General features: G+C 38.3%; 2 protein-coding genes across 2 annotated transcripts; one reads left to right on the top strand and one right to left on the bottom strand.

Annotated features, from left to right (window-relative positions):
• Nucleotides 1-2,926: 2,926 nt before the first annotated feature.
• gask1b (golgi associated kinase 1B) lies at nucleotides 2,927-9,795 on the bottom strand. Its single transcript, XM_053323938.1, has 4 exons — nucleotides 8,878-9,795; nucleotides 7,325-7,542; nucleotides 4,977-5,203; nucleotides 2,927-3,314 (listed from the first exon to the last, which is right to left on the bottom strand). The coding sequence occupies exons 1-4, from the start codon at nucleotides 9,761-9,763 to the stop codon at nucleotides 3,107-3,109; spliced, it is 1,539 nt and encodes a 512-aa protein (XP_053179913.1). The 5' UTR covers nucleotides 9,764-9,795; the 3' UTR covers nucleotides 2,927-3,106.
• A 1,253-nt stretch (nucleotides 9,796-11,048) lies between these two features.
• On the top strand, nucleotides 11,049-16,738 carry tmem144b (transmembrane protein 144b). Its single transcript, XM_053323685.1, has 12 exons — nucleotides 11,049-11,088; nucleotides 11,259-11,417; nucleotides 11,535-11,657; nucleotides 12,416-12,515; nucleotides 12,676-12,756; nucleotides 12,859-12,937; nucleotides 13,106-13,185; nucleotides 13,778-13,896; nucleotides 14,111-14,230; nucleotides 15,521-15,618; nucleotides 16,367-16,420; nucleotides 16,655-16,738. The coding sequence occupies exons 1-12, from the start codon at nucleotides 11,049-11,051 to the stop codon at nucleotides 16,736-16,738; spliced, it is 1,137 nt and encodes a 378-aa protein (XP_053179660.1).
• Nucleotides 16,739-26,064: the final 9,326 nt, after the last annotated feature.

Consider the following 26,064-nt stretch of genomic DNA (forward strand, 5'->3'; position numbering starts at 1 on the left):
TAAAAACAAAGTCATACATAATGCATTATTTCTGAGACCGAACTTAAATAGATTAAAAGTTAAAATTGGAGCAAAAAAGATCCAATTCACAAACTTATGAAAGCTTTCTCAGTACTAGAAACGAAAACCTGCTTTCTGAAATGTGAAAATTGTGGTACAAAGCCTGTGCGTTTTTGAGGTATTTAAACTCAAGCAACCTGCCTGAGGACATGTCATTTTCAGACACCACAATTCAAAGCACAGAGACTTTAAAATGACATATATATATATTTCTCTATTATCAAGTGTTTATTGCAGATTTAACTGATTATATACATCTTACAAGTTACTTTATTTCACTCCATTGGTGCATGGTATGATTTTTACTCTACAAAATGAAAAAAGTCTAATATGTTCTCTATCACAGCACTGAACCACATAATGATCTGTCTCCACAGCACTGCACACCTGCAGAGAAGCCAAAAAGGTTTTTCTGAGGTCCTGTTCTTCAGCAGAGTATACTACTCTAATCGCATACTATATATCTGGTAGGTGGAGTCATTTGTTAAAGCTTTGATGTGCAAAACAATGTATGCATAAATGATAAATTGTTAGAATTAAACATACCCATGAGTGAGATAGCTCCATCTTGCTTTGTTCATATTTAGAAAAGACTTTCAGATTTGCAGTGGTTGGACTTGATACCTTTCTGGCTGGCAGTTCTAATAAAGTCAGTTAATACAAGAGCCATTGCCCAGAAAGACTCAGAAAAGACTATACCTGGGCATCCAAGAATATTTCCATTCAGTTATCTTGATAGCTGTTAACATATTACATCACAGGGTCACAAGTTTCATGAAGAATGTGGGAAGGATTTCATGGGTTTTAAGGACTTCAAGGATGAATCACTTTGAAATGGACAACTTATGGGGATGAGTATTTTTCACTAATATTAAATATCACTACACTTTAGTTTTTTTGAAGAGACTGCTTCATCTACAAAATGGTAAAATGTCCTCTTATAATGAGTAAAAACTAATGCATGGCTGAATGTGTCTGAACTATCTGACTAGTAGCTACTTGTAAAGGCTTGTTTTTCGGTTTGGAGTGAAGCACTTGACCTGCAAAAACTGTTCAGTCATTTCACTGAGTGGGACGAGGGAGACGGGAATACCTTCAGAGTAAAAGATCCTATTGCTTGTTGTGTATCTGTCGCTGTGTGTAGCGATGTTGTGTACACATATTGGTCAAAGTCAACTTTTTGTGTTATGTTTTAGTGTGAGAATATGCATAATAATAATAATAATAACAATAATAATAATAATAATAATGTCCTGCACGTGTGTAGCAGAAAGTAAGTTCCAATGCTGAGCACACTGGGAACTAGAGGGGTCTTTCTAACACAAACACATTGCAAACTGGGACCCCACTGACACACTAATGCGGGTGCAGAGGGGTTAAAACAACAGCCGAGTGAATGCCCGGCCCGGACGCGAGAAAATAACCCACAAAGCCCCGTTGACTCCGACTCAGAGAGCCCAAAGCACACTTACGACAGCATGAAAATTTGACACCACACTCTGGCTCAGATTTCAGAGCCACAGACTATTTCTGACCATGCTTTGGCTGTAGACATGAGAAAAAATGTTTTTGACAGTGCATTTTTATAGATTGTGTATACTGTTTAGTTATATTATGGTGGCGGTGTTGTTTTATTCACAGACAAATGATTAAAATAAATTCAGTTACAAATCCCAAAAAAGTAAACGTGAGTGAAACTGGCATGCCTGTCTTTGACTGACAAATTGACTTATTGGATACTCCCCTTTCCTCTCTGCCAGTCTGGGATAACAATTGGCCTGAGGTCACATGGCCATATACCCTCTATTTTTGTAGATGCTGCATTGGCTGATCCATATCTGGATTTGATATATTTTATATCGGTTTTACCTTTTTGAATGTTTTCTGCTTTATACCTACCCTATTTATGTATTTGTAATGTGTTTTATGATTACCCTGATGAAGGCTACGAGCATTCGCTTAAAAAATCATGAAATGCCATTAACTTGAGGAAAAATTGCTTTTTATTGATCAACATTATGTGCACTTCATCAACAGAGAAATTACAAAAATAAATAAATACAGTGAAAATTGTTACAGTAAAAGGTAGTTTTTTTTATAGTTGAACTGAAAACAAGAGTGCATATAAAGTTCTTCAGTTTATAATATACAGTCACTGTACCCAGTTCATTGCAAACATGTTTCATGATAAACAATATTCATGATAATAAGTGAATAATATACAGATTATATAAAGGTGAGACTAGATAGCTAATTGGAGTTTAAATTGAAGTCTTTTTCTCAGTGAATAATGCTTTACCCCAGTTAAGTCAAGTGGATCTGTGTTGTGGCTTGTTAGCTACACTAAGGTGGCTTTATCGACACATTCATTCCAGAGGAACACCTGGGGAACAGAGGAGCAAATAAATTATCGTGTGTTGCATAATATTTATACACAATGCAAATTGCACTTGTTGGAGGGCCTCAAGAGAAGCGAAGCTCACAACCGCAGCATAGTCTTTTCATAATGATGCTGTATGTGCCTCTGGGGAGGAAAGAAAAAAAAGACTCAAAAGAAGGAAGAAACTAATTAGTTTCCTTAAGTAAATCATTTCCACTCTAAACGTAATTAGATCATTCAAGCCTCTCTTAGTATGCTCTGGCAATGACAGACTATAGGTAATTCATCTGTGCATACAGGTATGTTACTACATCAAAAACACTGACATTACAACTTATGCTATTTTCAAATAATAAAGGGTAATTCAGTCCTTCATTGACAGTATGGAAACACATTTAGGTAATAGTAAACTTGTGAAATGTGGTATCAAATTATGTGAAATTAATAAATATTATATAGATTTTATCAACACATTTAATAAAATAAAATAGAATAAAAACATCTTATTTTGCCAATGTTGGCAAATTTACATGACAAACATGTATGCTCTCAAGTTCTTTAGAATTGCTTTACCAGGATGTCTTGTAAAAGGACATTGTGACAGGACATAGCAAAGTCACAGAGATTGAACTGTTAATTTTGGCCACTTGAGGGGTGTAAACCTCATCAGACATTCATTGGGATGACCTTGATCCCATGAGCATTAATGTAAGTGAGGAGGACTTTGGCCCTCCTCTCAATAACATCAATCAGCTTGTCAATGCCCTGCCGGCTGCCCTGGCTCTCCCAGTATGTCTGATCCAAAAACAAAGACTGGAGAAGCTTTTCCCTCAGCCGTCTGCTCTTCAGCACTGACACGGCCTGCTCTGGGAGCCTGGAAAGACAGAGAGAGAGAGAGAGTCAGAGAGAAGTGGAGACATATTAAAGAAATATAAATGCTTCTAAATGGGTGAAGCCTTTTTTGTTCTGGATAGAGGTGTTAAAATAAATTTGCTTAAAATAAACTATGCTCAACTCTGTTGCATTCAGATTTTACACGTTTTCCTGCTCCTGTCTTCAGTAATAATTTAGGTGAACAGCTATGCAGAGCTAGACAAACTTCCATTGAGGGTTCAAGACAGATGTTGGCCTTTGAAGGTTTTAACTAACACAAAATCAGACAACTACAGCTCTTTTACTTAATCAAATAATTTGCTGTGTGTCTGTGTTTAATTATATATAATTGTATTTTTCAAACAGCTTTAAAGTGGATAAAAGCTCCCCTCATATAAATGAAATATCATACTGATCTAATATGAGATATACATATGAATGTAAAGCTGTGTGTCAGCTGGCTGCATTAATCAGGTTCTCACCCAGTCCTGGACTTCTACAAAATAATTTAGTTGAGTGACTCATGTTTTCAACAAGAACAAGAGAAATGAACACAGGTTGAAGCATGACTACTGGCCTATGTACTCATGTGCAGCTGGTAGTTGGTTGTGAATTCACAAAAGTAGAAGTGCTATTTGCTGCTTTCGTTCAGAGATTAGGTTTTTGTGACTTGAGTTTTAAGTGAATTTTCCTAGCCTCTAGAGGAGTTCATATAGATGCATATTTGTATAACTGAACTTTGAAGATGACTTGAAAAAAGACACAGAGAAACTGCTGAGCAGCTCAGCTTTTCCAATAAACTGTGATACTGTGCAACATACTGTACACATCTGTCTGGAGTGAGATACATTCCTTTAAGATGTCCATGTAACATTCATAAAAGGTCAAGAATTAATGGCATCCTACTATCTGGCAGTGTCATCTGTTAACAAGTAAAATTTAAATTATGGTCACCTTTACATCTGGTGTGCATGCCAGAGCAGAACCTAAGGAGGATTGCACACAAGTGTCCTTGCCAAACCTCAGTTTCTCTTATGTCTCCCAGTGGTTATGACTCACTGATTTATTGATCAAAAGATGGATGAAATGAAAGCAATGTGTCTTCAGTGTGGTGTGAAATTATATATACAGATATAGAGGGATAGATAGGAATAACAAATTATTGAGGTGCAGACAGATTTTTTTCTATATGAACATCTGATTTGCAATATTAGCATACTGATGTTAGCATGTATCTCAAAACAAAGCACTCTCACAAAGCTGCTAGCGTAGCTCTACATATTTTTGCATGCTTTGATTTGTGACCATGATATAAAAGAGCAAAATATCTCTGAAAAGCATCTAAAAAAACCTAACCTTCCAACCTAAACAATCCTTCAGTCATTTTTGCCAAAACAAAATATAACTGCTACTTGCTGTGGATGGTTTTATTTCTGGAAAAAATATTTAAAAGTTTAAAAATTACATTTCCAGTAAAACCTGTCCACTGTGGTGTTAATGGATTACCCAGACTAATCAGATTAAACACATCTTTCTTTTTTTTTACTATCAGTCTTAATGCACAAAGTTAACCTGTATAGAGCAGTGAAAGAAAAATGAAATCACCAGTATTTTTCACATTAGAGAGAACTATATTTTTATCATTATTGTGATCTGAACTTACTCCTTGATTCCTTCCAGGAGCCGCAAGTCCAAGTTGTCCTCATTGCGGTCAAAATACCCCTTGTTGTTGGTGAAGACCAGATGTCTAGGGTTGTGTCCCCTGTGGATGATGTTTGCCAGTTGTACGTGGTCCTGGTCCCTACAGTCAGCATGGTGGCCCAGTTCAACACACGCATCCTCCTGCCGGGGCCTGAACCCACAACAGCTCTGGTCCAGACGGTTGTGAATCTGAAAAAGAGGGCTCTAGTACAGTCACAGTTTTCAGATTTGACCCTGGCAAACACACCTGATGCTATACTATTACATTCTAATAACATAAATCAACTGATCTACAACCAAAAACATTACTGCAAGTTTAGTTGTGATGTATGGGATGACGCACTAGTGGTGGCTGAAGTGTAACTATGCCATCAACATCCTTTCATACATAAGAAAACAGCTTTTGAATAGCTGTCCACTGCAGTGACCACTATGCGTGAAAGGGTTAAATTGTCAATATATTTATCTTGACAGTGACCAGTTCCTAGTAAATCATCTCACAGACTACAGACATTATTTTATTACCAGCTAAAGTTATTGGCATGGTTTGGCAAGATCCAGCAGGTGCCTCTTTGGATAAAGTGCCGCTGGTTTATTTGATTAGATTGTTGAGTGACATGATTGCAGAGGGGACTTTCTTAAGCCAACCAGGCAACACCTCCTCTTATATAAATCCTGCCTCCTCCACAAGGACTGGCAACACATAATCCCAACTACACCTCTAACCCATCCATTATTCTCCATGTGCTAAACCTTTTGATTGGCAGAGGATTTAGATGGTGTAGAACCAAGGATGTAGCATCTGTAATGTCACTTACAGGTTTCAGTTTTCACCACCTTTTTAAGAAGCCTGAGGATGGGGGGTGTTAGGGAATTTGCCATCATTAATATGCACTGGGTCAAACTAGGCTTTGTGGTCATAGCAAGGCCTCACCAAATGATGGGTTTAGACACTGTCTCCCCTTGAGATAGTGGTAAGCAATGAGTCTGCTCCTTTCAGGGAAAACAGGAGGCATTCTGATAGGGTTGCTATAGCAGCCGAGGTCAGATATGTGTTTGACTGTTGTCCCTGAATGGGGTAGAGGCAACTGGAGTCAGAGGTTTGATATAGTGTTGGATGTAGGACAAAGGTCCTGAGTGAGGTCTAAGCAATGTTTTGTCTATATACCAGTAGACTAAATTCTGTATATTGTAGATGTGTTGGATCTGTCCATATTTGGGCATGGCTCAGCCTTGGGCATTATCTGTGTGGTTTAAAGTCTATCCCCGGAGGAGAGAAACTTCAGAATTGAAGGAAGCATCAGGGCATATGACATGTACTGATCATTCATTCACTTCACCTTGGCCAAGTAAATAAACCTTTTCAATACAAGACATCCTGGACTCCTGTCTACTCTCTCCATTGATGTATGGGCTGCATAATTAAAATCACTATCAGGGGGTGAGTTAGGATGAGCATCCACCAAGCATTAATTGTGATAAGATGAAATACCTCCAGGATACCTGTCCATCAAACCAATACACTTCTAAATACAGATCATCTTTAGCACTTACTATTTTCTTAACAGAACAGAAACGCTTAAAATCACGACCAATGCACTTAATCACTAAAGCTATAGAAAAAAGAATTAATTTTATATTTCCAGAAAAAGGTATTGGAGGTTTTTTTCAGTAAAATCTGTAAAGTAAGGTTTTTTTTAGAGCCTTGTTTGTTGCTGTTAGAAGAACCACAGGACATTGAGTTCAGCATTCAATCAGGTATGTTGTCACAGCAGCCTGTAAGAGTGAGTTCAGGACAAGGCACTAGCTCTCTGATATGATGTGAAACATTATTCAATTATAGTCAGTTCACTTGTGCCTTTGCTTGTAATCAACTGCAGAATTTGAAACATTTGATAGAAATCACTCTCTAGATGAATGATAAAATGCCTTACTTTGTATGTTTCTTCATTATCAAGGAATTAATTGATGAATTCTCTGGGGATATGCCTTCAATGCTAAAATCTGATCTGGAGATTGAAGCCTCCCACACAGGAAATAGGACATCTATTCAGCCAAAGGACAATTCCTCTGAGAACATTCTGATTCATTTTTTCAGTAAACAGCTGTTGCTGACGTCAAACAAAAGGATGTTTGTAAAAATTCATCTATGAAGCATTTTTGGAATTTGGAGAAGGCCATGGAGGGTCACTCAGCACAAAAGCAAGCTGAAGGACAGAGGTACTCACAGAAGAGACAATTAGAGAAATGTATCTGAAGTGTCTGTCATTATAAAACTCAGACGTCATTTTTAAAATTGAGATTGGTTACCTGTAACAAGAAATCAAACAGAGCTAGTTTGCTCCACTCATAATGATGGATTGTGGAGCACCCGGATTCTGGCTTTGGGATGCTGTTTTTATGCCAACACCTTTGTCTCAGGGAGCTTTGGTACTCCCCCCATGTTAACTTCACGGTGGACCAGCCTGCTGCAAGGCCTTCTGGGTAGAGCGATGCATCCCATGACACCACTGGACTGGGCTGGCCATCTAAACAGGGAGGATAGAAGGACTATATTGTATGATCAGGTTTCAGCAACTGCTCAGTCTCTGTGTGTTTTTAACTTATCTTTATCCAGGAAAAGCCTGCTGAGCAATGCAGACACATTACCAGCTGCACACTCAATGACATTCACTTGGTTTTAATGCATACATATAGTTGAGCTGCATCTTTCTACATTCAGTGATTGAACAGATCCACAAAAGCTGCCTCACTCAAGGCACTTTTACTGTATAATTGTGGAAGAATATATGGACAGGTTGTTTTTTTTCTCCCTGACAGCAAATATTGACTTCTTTTTGTAACCTTCATGTACTGTAGGTAGCTAGCTACCACAACTCACTATTCGTGTTAATGCCAGATGTTGTAAAATGAATTATGCTTTTATTTTCAAACAACTCACACAATGCATTGCAACATTTTCTGCAACATTTTAAGAGGCAATAAAAAGCTATAAAAAGGTGTCAATATTCAAGGTCCATATCCACACTAAAATCCCCTTTATGACTGTCGACAATACATTTACCAGTGTTTTATACTTTCAGAATTAATATCTAAACTATTCATTTGATCAAACCACTAACACAGACTCTAAGATACAAGACATTCTATCTGAGTCAAAGTGGACATAACACAAATAGATAAGTAAGATAGATAGATAATTGTCATTTTTTCTTTTCTTTTTTCCTTTCTTTGAAGACTACAAAAGACACATAATGTTGGTTATACAGCAAAGTGGATTGTGGCTCTCTGTCACCTTGTGCTTGCCCCTAATTACAGAGTTCATTGAATAGTGTGCTGCCAATGTTAAAGCTTCAGCAAAGTGATAGTGTGAATTTAAACCTTTATATTTAGCAATTACTACCTATGTGACTGTGCTGTGAACTCAAATTGCCTTGTATTACATGCCTTTAGGGACTTTAACACAAATAATAGCTTTTTCACTTGAATCAAGACCGTTTTCTGTCACGGACATTATAAAATGAAAGCCCACTAGGGGTGCTGTCACTTCATGACTCATAAGAAATAAGGACTCCCCCAGTCCAACTTCTTTAATGACCTGCTATATTTAGGGTATCTTAACAATGGAAGTACGTGGACAAATAGACGTACAGGATGGAAGGATCTAAATCTGACTCATATGGTCTTAACAACAGCCCTGTCAACATACAATGTGCAGGTAGAGCTCTCTCTGCTGTCTAGCCCTCTCTGTTCATCACTGATATGCAGTTATGCTCAACAACGATTCATCAATCGTTGCAATGAAACACATTCGTACATGTGTTGTCAGATAATAAAACTTGTCCAGGTGATTTTTGACTTACCGTGTAAAAAGCTGAACTTTCTGCTGACAGCTGGCAATGTCCTGTTTAGCCCCAGCACCCTGTCCAAATGGAAAGCAAACACCTCAGTGGTGTCCATGGGACTGTTAATAACGCCACACCGTCCCCCGCATACATTGTCCTGTTTTGTGTGTTTTTGGGTGACCGGTGAAACGTCTGTTTCACTATCAAATATCAGACGTGATTGGGAGTCCCCACGCAAAACTTCTTTGATGCGTAAAACCTTGGCATCCGCGAGGAAGCGCATGGCTTGGACGTCCTGCGCGCTGAACCATGGCGGTGCCCGCTGGCTGTAGATTCGTATAGAGCTCACAGCAGAGTCTGCATCTGCATCTTTTTCTGAATTATAGATAATAACCACAGATTTATCGACATCTTTGGTTTTTCTCCAAGAAGTCTTGGGTGCAAAGTTGCGCTTAGTAAGGCCCGAGTCCTGCTCCAAAGTGCCAAGTTTGTTCTGCGTAAAAGCTGAATCAGCCGATTTATTTCTTCTCACTTTTCTCCTCAGTTTTGGTCTGATTGTACCCCGAATATTTGCTGGTTTCAAACGCTTCGACTTGAGTGTTATGTACACCACGTTGGACCGGGTTGGCAACACAAAGCTCGCACCGGTCCGTAAATCCACAGAGTCTTGCAGGTCATCACTAATTCCCAAATTATACAATCCACGGGTGTATCGGTACTTCTCTTTATCAGTCCTTCTATCCCGGTGCTGCTGCGAATATCCAACTTGTGAAACTACAAAAAACAAATAAACAACACATACGCTCGCAATTATCAAACTCCTTTTTGAAAGAGGGCACCTCCGAAAGCTGCTGGCCAGTCTTAAAAAAAGAGAGCACGGCCAGTGAAAGCGAGACTTCCCCATTAGAACTTATATTAATATCATGGTTAAATGTCTTTTTGCGCCAAACTCAAACCAGGAGGAGCGCAAAACTTCCGAAACTCATTTTGGAAGGGAGGGTTTGTGGCCATAATGCACGGACACAACTGCGCAGTGGAGGGATGGGGAGGGAAACCACCCTCCAAATCAACACGAAGCAATTTGAACTTTACAAGTTTTTCCTCCTTTTTTTTCTTTCACACACAGACCGGACCAATGCATCATGTATAATGGGATCCTATGATTCTGTCTACTTCAGCCAGTATTCAGCATGCATTATAAACACCTCATTTGAACTAGACTTCACAAGGCAAGAGATTTCCGTGTACACTGCCTGGACACATAATAATTATTAAGTGCTAATAAAGGAAAAACCAAAGCTGTCCAATAACATGTTTGGATAGCCTATATCTCCCAGAACAATTCAAACCAGAAAATGTCATTAAGTGCTAACATTTTATAACAATTACTGGACATATTTACACCTATAAGAATATTTTACACCTCATAGGAATATTATTTGATTGATATGAAATGTAAACACAGGGTCTAAGAAGTAAGATTAGATTTATACATTCATGCGTTTTAGGCGACACCTACTGGTTTATTTCTTTAATTCTTAATTGGCTGAGTGGAGAATCCAACATAATACGCCTGAAGCAGATGTACATAAACACTTAAAACCAGGAAACACATATTTCCTCTTGTAGGAAGGAAGAGAGAGGAGCAGCAGAAGCACATTTACCGAATTTCCTGAGCTGAAAAAGGGTTTAAATATAGATCTATTGTGTTGAGAGTCTACTGGTGTCCAGATACATTTTTCAATAGATGCCAAGCGAATGAGACATCAAACTTAAACAATCATCTCGAAACTATTTATTTATTCGTTTGTGCTATTTTACCCATAGGCTACAAATATAAATGTATAACCACAACATCTAATATTATTAAAGTTGTCTGTGAAGCCCTGAACCTGAGAGAATTTGAACTTATATTATTTTCTCACCTCAGACCTATAGTTTTTCGTTACTGTTTTATGCATCGATTTTATGTATCCATGGATACACTGAAGCCCTTATGTGTCAGATTGAGTGATTAGATAATTGGCAGCAGCTGGCTAACTTTCACCCCTCTCACCTCTGCAGACACACACAGGGCCTCTGGCGGTTTTTAACATTGTGAAGCGGCTCCAGCAAAGAAAACAGACAGTCATTTTAACATGCTTTACGCAAAATGTCAACATTTGCTTTTATTTGTTGCCACGTTATTCATGGTGAGCAGCCATAGCACTGAACACGCTGCTGAACGAGGTGCGTAAAATAGAATTAATCTGTGATGGAAGTGAGACTGGTGTGTTGTCTGAAATTGATAACCTAGGATGCCAATTTTCCTGATGTAAACACGATTGTTACCTTTTTAATGAAATAGTATTAGTTTTTAATGCATTTGCCTTGTTTTGATTTTTTTTTAAACGGCCAAGGAGTTGAGGATGCTGCGACTGGCAAACTGGAAGAATTTGAGGAAAACCTTAACTCCACCAATATGACTCATTTCGCCTATGGGATCGCTGCAAATATGGTTGCTGTGCTGTTGTATGGAAGCAATTTTGTACCTGTAAAAAGGATAGAAACAGGAGATGGTAAGCAGCAGCACATTCAGTCATTTGCAGGTGTTTAACATGATCAAATATGGTCCATAAGTCCAGATATGTCTAGTTAGTTTAATAAAGCTTTGTAAACCTGTGTTCTCTTCACAGGGATGTTTTTCCAATGGGTAAACTGTGCAGCCATATGGGTAGTATCTATGGTTGGACACGTGATACTACAGACACCTAAATTCTACCCTCTTGCAATGCTTGGAGGTGCGATCTGGGCTACAGGTATTGTCCCATCAAAGCAAAACCTTGAGATTGTGCAAGGTTTGGTCTAATTGGATCAGGCTTACTTGGTTAATGTTAGGATGTTAGGATATTAGCAGATGCTCCTGACCTATAACATCCAGATTGGGTCCATCTGTTGTCTAACTTAGTAACTTTAACTTAAGTTCTGCTGTTCTTAAAATGATGGTGTGTGTGTGTGTGTGTGTGTGTGTGTGTGTGTGTGCGTGTGTGTGTGTCTGTTTTATTATCAGATATGATACACAGTGTGTGGCAAGGTCACTCAAACTTACTTTAGACAACATACAAAAATATTCTCTTTTATTTCCTTTGTTTGCCAGCTGTGAGTAGTTCTTACATTTCTTTTATGGCTTTGTAGAAGAGTCCAAAGAAGGTGGACAGTGTTCACATCCAACCCTAGTTAGATGCAGGACAAAAGCAGCATGCAAAGGAAAGAGGAACAGACGGTCAGCACCAAAATATTACAAGCTGTCAAATGTTTAATGAGGCAATGTTTCAATCATCAAGCCATTATGAGACTTTTCCTCTCTGTGGACTAACACAATCAACAAATAATGCCTTTTCTAACTAAACAGGGCATGCTGACTATTTACAGTATGACTTTATTTAAATGGTCAAAATATGGTTACTTTAGGAACAAAAGAAAAAATAGTGCCCCCCCCCCCCCTCAACTTTCTGTTGTAAAATGAATAAAACATGAAGACATCTGTCGCTATTTTCTCTTCCCATATTGTCTGCAGGGAATATAACAGTCGTTCCGATCGTGAAAGCAATCGGCCTTGGCCTTGGGGTTTTAATTTGGGGATCCTCTAGCTTGTTGATGGGCTGGGCCAGTTCAAGGTGAGTCAAGTTAATGTATGCTCTTCAGTCTGCTGGAGTGGAGAATGCGTTTTATTTCTCTTTCACCTTTCTAGATGGAGCTAATACTGTGGGGTTCTGTAAGAATATGCAGGCAAAAACTGGGGATGTCATGTGATGACTGAATATGGCTCTTTCACAGGTTTGGTTGGTTTGGGATCACTGCCCAACATGTCTCTAGGCCAATATTAAATTACTGTGGAGCCGGATTGTGTCTGCTCAGGTAAATTATAAATTTGTTGCCGAGTCATTTTCAGTTTTATTTTGTTTTTGTTTTTTGAGGGAAGTGTTGTAATGGCAGACATGGCTTTTGTGTTTGTTCCAGTGGGCTGATCTTTTTCTTTGTCAAAACGGACGTGGAGCTGCATCCCAATTCAGAATCGATTCCATTGCTTATAGACAGGGTAAGTATATTGACTGGATGTTACATTTATTTTCTCACGTCATGTTTGACTGAAGGATGATCAATTGTTGCTTGGAGTGTCACAAGATACAAATTGACTTGTTCTGTTCTGTGATGTAATTGTTTTGAGAGACAGCATGACTCCATGTTATGATGTTTCTTTCTACAGAGAACAAATTCAGGCAGCTGTGGACCAAGTTCTTCAGAGTTCTGGATAGACTTCATCGGACCGAAGACCAGGCGGTTAATGTGAGTTCACATCATAAGCAGCCAACAGGCTCTGCACAAAGGCTGATTGCTTGCATGCTTAGAGCCATGACAAGAGCTTATGAAACCTTAATATTGATTAAATTATCAACAGATTTTTTCCTCCAAGGATGAAACAAAGATTGAATTTACATATTTTAAATGAAGCCTTAGGCTTTCTCCAAAAATTTATTTATTCTGCAGCCTCCAGTCAGTTTGGTTTTAAATGTAACATGATTATCTCTATATTTCAATCATGACTTACAAAACAAGTTTAATGATTGTAACAATTACAGCATTTATATGAATATTTACTCTGTTGGAAAATGAGTTCCAGCCATAAAATTATACAATAAGCAAAGAAAATGTGAGCAGCACCCTAATTAAAAGGATCCTGCCAGCATAATGATATTAAATATATAATAAAATTGCAAGTCAGCAACAGTGACAGTAGTACAGGTGATGTATAGTCTACTTTACACACTCATATTATTCTCATTCAATCCATTTACATTATGTATAACTTTAACAGAGCATCACTGAAGCTATACAAATGCTTCAATTATGCAGTTTCTCCATCTCTTTGTGTTTTCAGAGGCTGCCTGCTTGCTTTTGTGTCAGGCCTGATGTATGGGTCCTCCTTTACACCCATCCTCTACATTAAGAGCCATTCATTGTGTCAGGACAGTATGTTCCATGGAGCCAGCATCTACGGTATGCTTTCACTGTTCAGTAATTGCCTTCACTTAAAACATTATAGCCTTTTAATAGAAGGAGCAGAAATGATGGAAACACAGATTAAAATGTTCTCCCAGGTTTAAGAATGCACCACTCTGTCCATGCAATTGATATAGCCTCTTTATTTATTTCAAACATGCAAGGATAAACACTTATGAAAGTGCCCATTCTCGTTTCTATCTCTGTTCAGACCTCGACTATGTTTCTGCGCAGTGCTCTGGCATTTTTGTTGCCAGCACAGTGTATTTTGCCATCTACTGTGTTGCTATGAAGAACAGGCCCAGGGTCTACTCCAGAGCCATCCTACCAGGTATGTTTATCAAAGACTAGCTTTGTGGCATAACCATGATCAGCACTGATTGATTTTGAATACATCAATACAATACTCTTCTCACCCTGGACACTCTCCGTTTGAACTGTTGCCATCAGGCAGACGATTCAGATCAGATCAATTAAAACGAGTTCAAACGGATTCAAACACAGCTTCTATCCTACAGCTATCACTCCACTCAATGCTGCTAATTAACACGGTTTACAACGGACTGGAATAGGGCTGTGCAATGACAGGATGTACTTGGGCTGTTTTTATGTATAGTATTTATTATTGATTCTTTTTTTTTTCAATTTTATTTCTATTCTATTTTATATTTTTATTTTTTTATTATGAATGAATGATGCACTGACTGGTGAGCACTTTAACATTTCGTTGTACTTGTGACACTGACAATAAAGATCTATTCTACAATCAAATACATTCAATGCTGTAGTTTTGCAATGAAGACAATCTTTGAGGCTTATCATGTTCAATATTGTGGTGACTGTCAGTAAGATTTTTTTTATGAACAGAAATTACTTAAAATTTAGAACTTTGCCAAAGGACAACTTTTGTGTTCATCTCTTAAACTAATCATAACTCATGTCCAAAGTGAGGCCATTCCCTGTAATGTGGAGTCACAAGACAAAAAGGAGGGAACCACTTGTTACCACCCCCTGCCATCAGTGCCCAAACCATGAGCTGCTGCCTCAAAGATGACATCTGATGTATCAAACTCTTCAGCTGAGACCAGGGAGTCAATAAACTGAAGGACCTTGCCAAGACATCCATTTCCACCAGCTGATTTCTATTTCTGTGGTCCACTGAGCTGCCATGTACTGTTTAGGGCAGTTTGACTCTTACTGAGAAGAGGAATCAGTTGTTGTTGAGGAAATGCAGCCCCTTCCTGTGCCAAGCTGTATGTGCAAACACATCTGCTCAGAGTAGAGGTTTCATGTGCTGTGGGCAAACATTTTCACCACAGCCTGGGCCCAGCACACAGTGTAGACTGAGTGGGCTCTCCTCAGTAAACCTAAATTTCATGACAGCCGACGGTGCTTGACCACCATGTTTACAAATGTACTCATTAAAAATTAAAAAGGAGCCACTCTTTTATTCAGGGACCACTTACCAGCTACTGTAGCTGTTTTGATTGTGCACATAGAACAATTAATAGATGCCTATATTGAATTATTGGCACTCTTTTTTTTCTATGGTATGCTGTGTATTTGTACTAAATTTTGATTTAAGCACAGATGCACTCTTCTTGTCTTCTTCTGCTTCTAGGTCTATTGTCTGGATTGATGTGGGCATTGGGCACATACTGCTGGTTTCTGGCTAATACCTACCTGAGTGCAGTCATTACCTTTCCTATTGTCACTGCAGTAAGTACATCATGTCCTGACAGCTCTGGGCTGTGTAATGGATATCAATACATTCAGATGTTTTGTAAGATAAGATATTCCTTTATTAGTCCCACAATGGGGACATTTGCATTGTCACAGCAGCAAATGGACAGTAATAGAATATAAGAGCAGAAATAAGGAAAATTTAATAGAATAGTTTTTTCTGTGAAACTGGCGGTGACTCATTTGATACTCACTTGACAAGTTGAACCCTCTTGAATTAATGTTGGTTCACTCATCAAGTAATATTTTATTCGGTGGCCCTGGTGGGGAAAGATTACAGCCATCCTACATCTCATATTCTCTAATACTCCTACATTTACCTTTCCCTTGCTTTGACACAGGCTGCTAACAAGGCTTTAGATATGTCTTGTTGTTCAGTGTAACTAGAGTCAAATATTTGGGGTCGAGACTTTTGCATAACTATATAGACAAACAGTCTGTCTTGTCTTGTCTGCCTGTCTGAACTGCATCAACAACCATCTGCTCTTCTGTTCCTGTCACAGTAGCCGCCACAGTAGCCAACCATGCACATATTGATTCATGTTGAGTGCTTAGACTTGGTACTTCAGTGTACAGTGACCTCTTATCACTGAAGTAATGTGTGTGTGATTTAAGAAACTGTCCTTTTTAAAATACCTTCCAAGCTTTTCAAAGTGGAAACATTGATAAAAGTGAATTATTTGAGTCAATGGTCTGTGCTCAGGTTGTTTTTTTCCCTCTGTAGGGATACGGTCTGGTTGCAGCATTGTGGGGATCCTTGGGTTTCAAAGAGATTAGGGTAAGAAATACATCACAGATCATGATCAGTAATCATTCATTTACCTATATATTTGTTCTAACACATATAGCAAGAGTTTACAAAGATCTCTTAGATCATTTCTAAATAAAGGTCTACTAGTAAAACATTTTTAGTAAAGCATTTATTATGCATTTGAAATGGGGAAGTTTTAATCAATTCCACAAAACTGAACATTATTAGTAAACTCGATTATAAACACCTGTTTTTCATCAGGGGTTCGGCAACTGCGTCATCTTCATCTTGGCATCTTGTGTTGTGCTGACTGGCTCGTTGATGACCGCCGTCTCAAAGCTCTGAGATTCAAAGAGAAAGTTTACCGGTTATGAATTTGTTGTTGAAAATATGCACTGTCGACTTTGCTTTGTTCAGTTATTGCTAAAATGTTCATACCATTACATAATTAACACATTGCTCACAAGCTTACACTTGTTTTAGAGGAACTTTCATATTAAGATGCTGCACATACAGCATTACACTATACAGACACGGTGGTTATTTGTTTGTCAACACTTGACATTTGTTTGTATTTGTAAAAGATTAAGCTATAAAAAGAGTGTTTAAAATATGTTTCCATAGTTGTTCCCTTATTTTTTGAAAGGCTAATATTGTTTTTTTCAGAATATTTTTCAGACATCCTGCAATCAAATCAAGACACTAGAACATAACTATGTACTTGTGTTGGTACAAACAACATTTTATGTGTATGTTCTTCACATAGAAATTGTGTGTGTGTGTTGTTAAAACATTAAAGAAGTGTGGGTGGTTCAATTCCAGATGGGAGAACATGGATATATCATAGTTTGTTTATTTGTATAGCACAATTCAAATTTACATAAAGCCATCAAGGTAAAATGTAAAAATAACATAAGAAAAATAAAAAGTGTTTTTATATATATTTAAATGCAATTAGATTTAAATAGAATCTATATTTAAATCTCTAATTTAATAAGCTAAAATGAATAAGACAGATGAAACTGGAGAATAAAAGGTATGGTGTAGTGTAACATGTTAATCAAAAGCCTCAAATTTAGTTTTGTAAAAGTACTCCAAGGTGTTGTCATTCAGGACAGCTTTGCTGCTTGCTCTGACCTCAGCTTAGACAGTGTGTGAGCTAAGCACCTTGTCTATTCACCCGAGCTGCACACTGCTTCATGGGACCACAGTGGAGACCAAATCCATCCTTTTGTCTTACAAATACATCCCACTGTCATCCGCACACACTCTACAGGCAGCATGGCAGTGTCAGTGGCCTTGTTTAGGGGCATAAGTATGAGTATTGTTATTGAGGATATATGCATAGCAGCGTTGCGGTCTACAGCCTTTCCATTCATATGGTTCTATCTCTTGGATGTTTTGGGCTCCTTTTTCAAGGCTTGTGCTTGTTAAGTGAGTTAAATGCATGTGATTGGAGGAGAGTATTACCCATAGAGTCCAGTAGAGGGCTCAGTCTCTGCTAATAAACTTTCTTTTCTACAGTCTATGGCTACAACATCATAAACTTCGATTCTGTCTGTGCCTTCTTACTTTCTGATTTAATCTCAGTCCTTGCCCTGCTGTGTGAAGATGTGTGGTTATCCAGGTCATGTAAGATCAAGGAAGAAGTTGTAGTCTGAATAAATCTATGCTGCTAACTGATGAGAAACCACCATATAGGAGGAGGGTGGTGTGGTACATCTCAAATCTTGACTTGTGTTGGTTTTTGACTTGTGTAATTAATTATATGGCTATTGATAAAAGGACAAACTATCATTGAAAACACATTCATATGCATTTCCTGTACACAGGAACCTGGTTAATTATGGTTACAGTGAATGATGTGATCTCAGCACAATTAATTATAAAAACACTAATTTATAATGCTTCCTTTTGTTTTTAGTCTAAAACTATTCTGCTACTGCACAAGACCAGAAAATATTTTTTTTATTGGCACCATGCCCCCAGACTCTCCTGTAGCATTTCTGGAGAAGTGCCCTTTGTATGGACTGTTCTTTTTGGCATTTACGCTTCAATAAACAGGTCACAGTGAAATAGACTGACATAATAGAGATGAGTGTTGACAGACGTTCCAGTCTGGCTAGGAGAGGATTTCACAGAGTAAGCCAACATTTATAGAACACAAAACATTATGATTTCATTTATCTGTTAGTTATTTTTCAATGTACATGATAATGTTGTAGATGTATGTTGCATCATTTTGTACACATATCCACAAGGACAGTAGTAAAGTGGTGAGCTTTTACAAATTGTCTACACACTGAATTTTGAATTTTAAACCCACTGTCTGACTGTCCATTGTAGAGAATGCAAAATCTGATCATTGGAAATACAACTATTGACATGTCAATTTAGAAAAAAAAAGTCAGATTTATCATTTGTGCATTAATTGTGCATAATCACGTTAAATGTTTCAGGTTTGTTAGATTATAATATCCACTTTAGCTCTAGTTCAGCTTCAAATTTCCTTTTTACATAGCAAATGTTAAACTTAGCTGACAGCTGTATTTGAAACCTTTGAAAGCACCACATAAGAACCTGCTCTGAAACGCAGCTATTCCTACGTAAACACCAACTGAAAGCAACAGCCCCTCGGCTCCAGCTTGTTTTTAACACAAAACACACAAGATGATGAGAGCTGACAAATTCAGAGATGCAAAGGGCTTTGATATGAAGAGTTGCTGTTTGCAGACAAGTACTATTAATGTTATCTTCAGTTTTGTAAGAGTTTGTGCACTGAAATAGTTTTTATGATTTTATGGGGGAATAATGAATTACTATTACTACAAAGCCTGGTCAGTGAATGATTCAAATGCATTACGCAGTTATCTGTTGTGTAGTTTGTATGAGAGATCTGATAAATGGATGAAATGAGAAGCAGAGAGAAAGCAACAATGCATCAGCGTAGTTCTGAATTGAGTATTTAAATTACAAATTATGAGCACCAGGGTTTAAGCAAGATGATGATGGTTGCTTGCACCCTGAGTGACTTCCTGCTGAAGATGGAGTTCAGTGTGCTGGGGTGAGAAGCTGGAGTCTGAATCTTGTAATAATGAGTTAGTTGGTCGGTCCAGATTTGAAGAGTTCCCATTAACAGAGAGGTCTTGATCCTTCAGCCATGACTCAATATTTTGAGTTTTCACATCCTATTTTCAGAATCCTATCTTTGGATTAGCAAAATGTGAGCTTTCAACCGGTATGGCAGAAAGCAAGAAGAAAAACAACCCAACACCACAGAGTAACAGATAATAGACTTTTTAGTCTGCCCGCCCAGAATGTGCATCCTGGCCAATCCCAGGGGTTGCAGAGTTCTGGGGGGGTCAGAACCAGTCCCCTCATGTCCATGGACAGGTGAGTTCTGAATATGGTTACTCTATTAATCAAAGTATTTTACAATTTAACAATTGCATGATTCCATATTTTGCATTCTTGATAGTAGCTTAAGCATTTTGAGAGTGCAGGAGCAGTGCGGCCTGCATCATGGGGGACCCAACCCACCCGGCCCATGGACTGTTTGTACCTCTCCCCTCAGGTAAGAGGCTGCAGAGCATGAAGATCAGAACTACTAGGCTCATGTGCAGCTTCTACTCTGAGGCTGTCAGACTGATGAACTCCATACATCACTGAATGCACTGAATTTCATCCTCCTCCTGCCTTGCCTTATACCTAATCCAACATGCTGCTCTGTTTTAGCGTTCTGTTTTTAATCTACTCCACTTGGTTATTTATTATACATATTATTGTTGTTTTTATTTTATTTATATTTTCAGCCTGAGTCTGTGATTTATTTATTATAGCTTATTTTTTTAGACTTACTCATTGTACTGTACGCTGCTGGACCTGAGTACAAATTTTGTTTCATGAGCAAACATGTACATGACAAATAAACCTTGGAACTAAAAATCTAAAACTACGCAGTCCTCTGTTCTCCTTGATCTGATCGCAAACGGCAGGGATCCATGCCATTTGAGTGTGTGTGTGATGTTGTGATATGGATTGTTCTGGTAAATGTGTATGTTACTGGGGCGTGACATGTTCTGCAGCATATCTTATATGTTATGCTGGTTTGCCCAGTGGCAGTTGTTTGGTAAATCATTTAAGTCCTAAAAGTCAGAGTTCACAGTAAGATTAAAGTTGGATCAAGCTCGTCTCTGTGTGTGACTGGCTCATGGTGTCACAGTCTCGCCTCCGTGATGTTTGTGTGTCTGTGTGTGTTCCCTCTCTAATGGCTACCTCCTCTCCAATCCCCAATCATCAGATCCTGCACAGCTGTGGCTTGTTCTGCAATTACCTCCAGCCCATACTGTATATACAGTACTCCACGCTGTTTGTCAGTCGCTGCCGGATCGTCTGCCATACTGGGTTTGTTGTGCTATGCTCTCTGCCCTGACATGGTGTCATGTTTGTGCCTGAAACTCTGTCTGTTGCCTGCCTGCCTGCCTACCTTTAAGATTCTTCTCTCTCTGTTGCCATTTTGCCTGCCACCTGTTAACCTGCCAGTCATCGTCTGCTAGCCAGCTCGGCTTTCCTGGATTCCCTCTGCACATTTAAGCCTCTAGCCAGCCATACCCCATCCTCTGCAAGACCGAAGCCAACAAGCCAGCCATTTGCTTACCTTTCTGCCCCTCTTTCCCCCCACAATAAATCTGTGGTTTGCAACTAACTTTTGCCTGTCGTGGTCTGCATTTGGGTCCTAAAGCCAAATCTGACATTTGGAAGGGAGTTATGATAGCCAATAGTGAGGGTCTTTTATGGTCTTAAGTGGTATTACTCATTCACACTGGGGTTTAAATTGGTCTTTCTATCTTGCTGGCTCTTGTAGCTTGAATGATCAAAGATGGTTTGGGTCAGTGTTCTGATTTAGTGGCCATGTAGAAGAGAGAGGGGGGGGGGTCCTTATCTGATCCCTTCTGTTTGCAGGGTGTTGTTTAGATGATCCAATCAGTGAGGACTTAAGTGTTATTTGCCAGCATTGCTAGGGGACCTAAGAAGGAGCTAGTTTGTTGCCTGAGGCTCATGCTGTCTGCCTTTGAAACATGCAGGGACTTTATCCTACAGTGCCATTTATCAAAGTTAACCCAAAATCAAAATTAAGACATTAAGAAGTTATGAGCAGTTAGTGTAATTTAGTGTAAAACATACTTAATCTCACAAATTGACTGACTGACTATCCTCAATTATTTCTGTGCATAATTGAAAATTGAAAGGCAAAACATGAGGGTTCATAATAAAATCCTTTCTTAGAATTTAATTGACGTTTCCAGCTCAGTGTTCTCTCTGTACTCCACAGTAACATAATCAATGATCAGTATTATTTAGGACAGGAAATTGACTTTAAAGCAAAAATTCTGCTCCTGCTATGGAAAGTGAGGCATGAAATTGAAACAGACAGCATTAAAACTAGAGCAGTGTTTGCTACACACCATGACTTCTTAGGGAATAGCTTTAGGTTGAAAAGAAAATTTGTCATAATGGTGTTATGCTCCTAAACAGGATTATCAGAGAATCCTATCCGTTCAGTTATGTAAATAGCGGATACACCAGTGGCACTTAAATGCTTTGTCAGCTTGCTAAAGCACCTCACTTTCCACATATACAATTAGAGTGTGCAGTGTATGTAGTTACGGATGATGCAACAAGGATCAAATCCTTCTAAATTAGGCCTCCGGAAAGGTCTGTTAACACTAAACATGATTGTAGTAGCTTTGAGGTTTTCACAACAGCTTGGGTACTGCTTAAAAAATTGCATTAACAAATATGTACTGCCTGCCCATACTGTGTTGATACACTTTTGTAAATACTTCCTTTTTCCTTTGCTATTAAAATGGATTCATACCATATTAAGAAATAAATCATTCAATTGATTTTTGACTTTTGTCATCTTTCATTTGAATATGTAAACAGTTTACATATTCTGCTTGCAAATTATGGGATTAAATGCTGCACAAAACAATATTGTATTATTATTATTGTGTTATTATCCACTCTGTGAAAATGCATGGCTTTTCCTAAAGTTATTAATGTTTTTTTTAAACTCTCATCTTCAGTGAGAAATCAAAGGCAACACCCTTCCCACATGTCAATATAACAGTGTTAAATTGTTGAAACTTGTATCCCAATTTGAACCTTAATATCTTAGTTGGACCTCAGATGTATTCTACTAATGTACACATTAATACAACATTACTAGAGACATAAATGTGTACCCTTATGAGTTATGGCACAAGTAAAAGTCTATATTGCAAAGGGAGACTGAAATGAATTATAAATTGATTCTGATGCGGGGGCATAGATATCCTTGCATATATTCTAATAATAATTCTAATAAATCAGCCAAAGGACATACAGTAAATAGAAATCCATATTCAAAACCAACATCACCCATTTTTTAAGAAGTACATCATTGCAATTTGAGAGCATCAGCTGATGTTGTGGTTTGGTATCTAACATTTCCACCAACACAATGGGTGCACAGGAGGAAGTTCCAGAATCGGTAAAGGATTAATCTGTCTGTATTTGATGCAGTGTTTGTATATCCTCTGGCTAAGCAGGCTTCTGGAAAAGAAACCTGAGATCAAAGAGCCTTGTCAGGTTCTGTCCTCCATTCAGCATGCCAGTCCATGAGAAAGATTAAATACATCCAAGCCATTGTTGAGAAATCACTGTTTCAAGCAAAATCATTAATATCATGGCTATAAATATTTGTGTCTGTCTTTATAGTATAAAAACTGGATATTAAATACAATTATCCTAATACTCTGAGGTTTTAAGATAACATTATGCTACAAATGAATAGTTTATATTGGAACACTGGCTCACAGTAAAATAGATTTGAAATAGTCTTTACTTGGCAGAAAAGTCAGGTGTGAGAGGACAGTCTGACCAGGCAAATAAATCCTGAGAACAAGCAGTGGTCACACGGCAGCCAGACGGTCCTCAGGACAGGTGCAGGCAGATAGCTGAATGAAGAATGGATAGACAACCTGTCTAAAAGTGAATGATAGCTGTCCTCTACTGTATGTATATATACACACAGAATCTGGCAACAAATGAGGAGCTGCTGGGTAGGCAGAGGACAAGGTCAGATAGTAACACGACGGGTAAAATCTCAATAGTGACAGCTGGTGGACAGGTGAGTAACGACATTCCTGAATAACAATCAGATGAACTAAAGACAGGAGAGGCAGAAGAGGAGAAAAGAGGAGAAAATAGGGGGAAGAGAAAAAAGCAGACAGGAAATCAGAGAAGAGAAGCTGTCACCATGTACTAAGGAAATGCGGCTCTTATGCTTGGATCAATTTTGCTGTTAAATTAATAATTAATAAGAGGAATAAGCACACCAGCAAGAATATAGGACTGTTTCAACATAAACTGTCACTCAAGGTCAGTCATCTAATGTCTAATTCATACTTAAAATTCATAAACTTTTTTTTTTGAGTATCATCCTGTCAAGATGGTTGCTGTCTGGTTTGGAGAAATTGTCAAGTGCAGATTTACATATGACAGAAATCAAACATAACGACAGACAGGTTTAATACATGAAGACCCAAGAGAGCTGTCATTCAGTCACATGAGACCTCCATCTCTCTATATAACCGTTGTATGATAGAATTTAGATTGCAGAAATAGTGTAAGCAGATTGTATATGAACTGGAAGAGAAATGCTTCATCACCCTTTGTGCTTAACCTGGACTCTGGAACAGCTAGCAGGGCTAACACAGTGGATATAAGAGGCCTTTTTGGACAGTATGGTGTTAGAGGTTCACTGATGTACTCTGGTGCCTGGTCATGTAAGGTCTTCTCATGATTAAGATGTTTTTAAATGGATTCTAAAAGAAATTGGAAACCCGTGCAAAGAGACTAAACCTAGGGTGATGTGAGTGTTTGAAGTCAGAAGTCTGGCTGTGGAGTTCTGCACACGTGTCTGAAGTTGAGCTACATCTTGGTAACTGTAGCTCAGCTTCAGACTGTGTAAAACTTTTCAGCCAGACAGAATATAAAAGGCATGAAGTCCTTCACGCCAATCAACCATTGTAACCTTTGTGCAGAGGACAGGACACATGTAAATGACCCATGTGATTAAAACGAAGGTGAACGGTCATCTTTAATTTTGCAGGGGATTGTCAGACACCATGACTTTGACTTGACACTACTCTTTAATTTCAGTGGATTAGTGAGATTGTATAGAAGGAAGACTTTAGGTATTTCACCCATGACATTGTAATAAGTCTTATAGGAACCTGTAACACCACCAGAATCTGAAAACTTAAATTCAAAGTTGTAATTGTGCAACTATTCACATTTTTTGACATTAAAATGACATTTTGCCTGGTTGTTTCTGTCAGTTCTCACTATATGTGTATTTTCTTTGAATGTCTGAGGCTGAAAACAGAAATGCATGACAAACAAGACCTGTTCAAAACACTGTAAATGTCTACATTAGTCACTCTAATCAAATTGTACTGATATAAAGAACACACATACTCTGCCATTCATTCTTCAGAAATTAAATGCAGGAAACATCCACACACCTACTTATTTCATTTTTCCTTTACATTTTTGGATTCATCTTCTCTGACAAAATACTTTCAATGTACGAGTTCAGCTCCCCAAATGGTAGCATTAAAACAATATTATGAGAGACTGCCACAATGTGTCAAACTAAACAAACATTTTGTTGAACAATGGGAATTTTCAAACCACAGAGGTCAGTGAAACTATGCAATTGATATTTAAAATCCAAGAAGGTAAAAAAAAAAAAAAAAAACGGCTGTCAAAACTTTCAAGGGTCTTGCACTTCTGTTGACACTCCACCCGGTGAGGTCACAGCGGGTGGTATGCCTTTGACAGTTGATGAAAAACTGTTTACATCACCATGGTCAGAGATTTCAGCACAACCAAATATATCCCAGACAGCCAAGGCTCCTATATTAAAACTCACCTCTATTGTTCTTTCTTGCATCACTTCCTTTTGAAACAACTTCACAAACTATGACTGGTCATACACCTGCTTTTTACCGGGGAGGTGATATCAGAAATTTCTGTGTAAAACTCATTTGGCATGCGAGGCCATGTCTGTGCTTAACAATGTTAATAACACATCACAGAAAGCCACCTTTGGGAAAACTTCTAAAAGTACAGTTTAAGGGAACAATACAAATACTGTTTGACTGATCTTTTCCCAGTATTAATTAAAGAGCAAATTTCCTGCCAGAGTATTAACTCAAAGCTTTTCTAATTTTCACTACATTAAGGCTTACAGCACTTTTAGAATACTAATGTACCAGTTATTTTTAACCACAGCGAGGGCACAGCTATTGGTCCTGTTCATTTATTTCACGAGAAGACATACCCATTCGTGTCACGTCACCACAGGACCTCAAGCTGTTGCTAATCTGCTACTCAGGGTGTCTCATTGGGAATAGCTACAGTACCCTGGGTTTCATTAAAATTGTTATATTTCTCTCCCCACATCTCATGCTCTCTTGAATATATCAGATAAGAGCAGGCCCCACTACCCTGCTGGACTCCTGTGGAGATTCTTAACTGAGGACACACTTCAAATTAGGCCCCTCTAGTGGGTAAAATATTATTTCTGAAACTGGAGTTGTGGCAAGTTAATCCATTTA

The sequence above is a fragment of the Scomber japonicus genome, chromosome 8, assembly GCF_027409825.1.
Source record: "Scomber japonicus isolate fScoJap1 chromosome 8, fScoJap1.pri, whole genome shotgun sequence".
NCBI classification, from domain to species: domain Eukaryota; kingdom Metazoa; phylum Chordata; class Actinopteri; order Scombriformes; family Scombridae; genus Scomber; species Scomber japonicus.